A 4169-nucleotide genomic window follows, 5' to 3' on the forward strand; every position below is an offset into this window, starting at 1 on the left:
AATTACCTCGTTTTCAGCTCTACAACAATGTCCAGCAAACTGGACTCTCCTACCTTTCACAAGAGATGATACAGGTGGTAGTTCCCCATATATTTGTACTTTGGTTGGATGACGCTTCCACGAGAGATTTTGAGCTTTCACAAGGAGGCGAGTGTAGGTTCCATCCAACCGCCTCTCAAGCTTCTTTGATAACGTCCAGGTTTCTGAGCCAAATAGTAGAATTGGTTCGACTGTGGCTTTGAAGATTATAAGTGTGAAGTCTCTACTTAGATTTGATGACCAGATCTTATGCATGTCATATGTTTTCACACGACTGACAATATTTAACATATATTTTTCAGTTCTTCCCGACAGGCGGCACATTCAGAAATGCCCCTAAAGTGTTCACCATTCACTGGTGTCTGGCAAGAACCAGACATGTCTCAGTGTTACAATACAGAGGGGATCACTCAACAACTAAAGAATATCTCAAATGAAGACATCGATAAAGGTGAGCGTTTCGAAATTATTTTTGCAATAGTTTTAGTAGTAATAGTAAAAGCAACAGGAAATATATACGCATGTCTTCCATTAAGACCGCTTTATACAAACTCACACACACACACACACACACACATCTCTTTTACATGTTTCAGTCATTTGACTGTGGCCATGCTGGTGCACCACCTTCAGTCAAGCAAATCGACCCCAGGACTTATTCTTTGTAAACCTAGTACTTATTCTATCGGTCCCTTTTGCCGAACCGCTAAGTTACGGGGACCTAAACACACCAGTATCGGTTGTCAAACAATGCTAGGGGGACAACCACACACACACACACACACACACATATATATATATATATATATACATACATATACATATATACGACAGGCTTCTTTCAGTTTCCGTCTACCAAATCCACTCACAAGGTTTTGGTCGGCCCGAGGCTATAGTAGAAGACACTTGCCCAAAGTGCCACGCAGTGGGACTGAACCCGGAACCATGTGGTTGATAAGCAATCTACTTACCACACAGCCACTCCTGCGCCTATGCATACTTATGTATGTGTTTGTATGTATGTATGTATGTATGTACAGTGATGATTAAAATTATGTCAAGATATGATAAGTCGTATAATCCCTTTTGTTAATCTCTTCCAACGGTGTATCGTTTGAATCATTTATGGAAACGTGCTGACAGAAGTTATTACTTGAGAGATTTGAGTTTATTATTATATCGTTAAGACTACTCTTTTCATCAATTTTCTGTAGAATGGCTAAGTAGCTAAAGAAGCAGCAATTGATAGATATATAACTGGTACACAACTCTATTACATTCTTTTGGTGGTTACAAAATAATGACGTCTTCAATATTTAGGGAGAGTTTACGAAAAAAAAAAAAACAAAAGACGAAGACAGGTGGTGTACAAAACAAGCAGATGTATTAGTATAACGCTCAGGAATAGAAAAAGTCTTTTACGTTTCAAGCCTACGCTCTTCTACAGAAAGGGACACAGAAAAACAAGGAGAGAAAAAAACACCACAGTATATATATATATATATATATATATATATAGGGAGAGTTTACAAAAAAACAAAAGACGAAGACAGGTGGTGTAGAAAACAAACAGATGTATTAGTATAACGCTCAGGAATAGAAAAAGTCTTTTACTTTTCGAGCCTAGGCTCTTCTACAGAAAGGGACACAGAAAGAAACAATGAAACAAGGAGAGAAACAAGGAAAAAAAAAACAAGGAGAGAAAAAAATGTGTGTATTGGCTAACGATCTATCATGGCGTCTTCAATATAGCCGTGTAGCAATGAATGTGAGAAAATTACTTTACAAAGATTTTTATAAGTATGCAAAGTTGTGATGACTTCAATTTCTCTCAGACAATGGTAAAAACTGATCAATATTAATTCTTAGATTTTCAAACCATTTTCGTCTAGTTTAAACTTGTAATTGAACAATAATTTCCTTGACAGCTATTTATGATGGCTGGTGTATCAAATTAGTTATAAGCATACACCAACAAGGGAATGTCGTATCCAAGTATAAAGGATCCCGTAGTGTTGGGTAACTCGTCCCCACCCACTGTTTCAGTTAATTCCTATTTCTTTACTGCCCACAAGAGGATATTTCTAGAGCAACGTGAAATGAAGTGTTTTGCTCAAGAACACAATGCATCGCCCGGTCCAGGAATCGAAACCACAATCTTACAATCACGAGTCCAACACCCTAACCACTAAGCCATACACCTTCACATCCAGGCATTGAAGAGAGTCTGTTTCTGGAGTGAAATGAAGGGTTTTGCTTAAGAACACAATGTATTGCCTGGTCCAGGAATTGAAACCACAATCTTACAATCATGAGTCCAACACCCTAACCACTAAGCCATGCACCTTCACATCCAGGCATTTAAGAGAGTCTGTTTCTGGAGTGAAATGAAGTGTTTTGCTCAAGAACACAATGTATTGCCCGGTCCAGGAATCGAAACCACAATCTCAATCATGAGTCCAACACCCTAACCACTAAGCCATGCACCTTCACATCCAGGCATTTAAGAGAGTCTGTTTCTGGAGTGAAATGAAGGGTTTTGCTTAGAACACAATGTATTGCCTGGTCCAGGAATTGAACCACAATCTTACAATCATGAGTCAAACACCCTACCACTAAGCCATGCACCTTCACATCCAGGCATTTAAGAGAGTCTGTTTCTGGAGTGAAATGAAGTGTTTTGCTCAAGAACACAATGTATTGCCCGTCCAGGAATCGAAACCAAAATCTTTACAATCATGAGTCCAACACCCTAACCACTAAGCCATGCACCTTCACATCCAGGCATTTAAGAGAGTCGTTTCTGGAGTGAAATGAAGGTTTTGCTTAAGAACACAATGTATTGCCTGGTCCGGAATTGAAACCACAATCTTACAATCATGAGTCCAACACCCTAACCACTAAGCCATGCACCTTCACATCCAGGCATTTAAGAGAGTCTGTTTCTTCTGGAGTGAAATGAAGTGTTTTGCTCAAGAACACAATGTATTGCCCGGTCCAGGAATCGAAACCACAATCTTACAATCATGAGTCCAACACCCTAACCACTAAGCCATGCACCTTCACATCCAGGCATTTAAGAGAGTCTGTTTCTGGAGTGAAATGAAGGGTTTTGCTTAAGAACACAATGTATTGCCTGGTCCAGGAATTGAAACCACAATCTTACAATGATGAGTCCAACACCCTAACCACTAAGCCATGCACCTTCACATCCAGGCATTTAAGAGAGTCTGTTTCTGGAGTGAAATGAAGTGTTTTGCTCAAGAACACAATGTATTGCCCGGTCCAGGAATCGAAACCACAATCTTACAATCATGAGTCCAACACCCTAACCACTAAGCCATGCACCTTCACATCCAGGCATTGAAGAGAGTCTGTTTCTGAGTGAAATGAAGGGTTTTGCTTAAGAACACAATGTATTGCCTGGTCCAGGAATTGAAACCACAATCTTACAATCATGAGTCCAACACCCTAACCACTAAGCCATGCACCTTCACATCCAGGCATTTAAGAGAGTCTGTTTCTGGAGTGAAATGAAGTGTTTTGCTCAAGAACACAATGTATTGCCCGGTCCAGGAATCGAAACCACAATCTTACAATCATGAGTCCAACACCCTAACCACTAAGCCATGCACCTTCACATCCAGGCATTTAAGAGAGTCTGTTTCTGGAGTGAAATGAAGGGTTTTGCTCAAGAACACAATGTATTGCCTGGTCCAGGAATTGAAACCACAATCTTACAATCATGAGTCCAACACCCTAACCACTAAGCCATGCACCTTCACATCCAGGCATTTAAGGGAGTCTGTTTCTGGAGTGAAATGAAGTGTTTTGCTCAAGAACACAATGTATTGCTTGGTCCAGGAATTGAAACCACAATCTTACAATCACGAGTCCAACACCCTAACCACTAAGCCATGCACCTTCACATCCAGGCATTTAAGAGAGTCTGTTTCTGGAGTGAAATGAAGTGTTTTGCTTAAGAACACAACGCATCGCCCGGTCCAGGAATCGAAACCACAATCTTACAATCACGAGTCCAACACCCTAACCACTAAGCCATGCGCCTCCACTTTTTTTTAACAAATATTTATTTCTTTATTACCTACAGGGGGCTAAACATAGAGGAG

General features: G+C 40.2%; 1 protein-coding gene across 3 annotated transcripts in view; it reads left to right on the top strand.

Moving 5' to 3' along the window:
* The first annotated feature begins 340 nt into the window (after nt 1-340).
* Nucleotides 341-4169, top strand: part of LOC115225437 (adhesion G-protein coupled receptor G6-like) — a 176499-nt gene continuing 172670 nt past the window's right edge. For all 3 annotated transcript variants that reach the window (XM_036513967.1, XM_036513968.1, XM_036513969.1), the window contains exon 1: nt 341-490. In XM_036513967.1, coding sequence (XP_036369860.1) covers nt 370-490 — 121 coding nt within the window. In that variant the 5' untranslated portion in view covers nt 341-369. The remainder of the gene's footprint in view (nt 491-4169) is intronic.

Source organism: Octopus sinensis, linkage group LG27, assembly GCF_006345805.1.
Source record: "Octopus sinensis linkage group LG27, ASM634580v1, whole genome shotgun sequence".
NCBI lineage: Eukaryota > Metazoa > Mollusca > Cephalopoda > Octopoda > Octopodidae > Octopus > Octopus sinensis.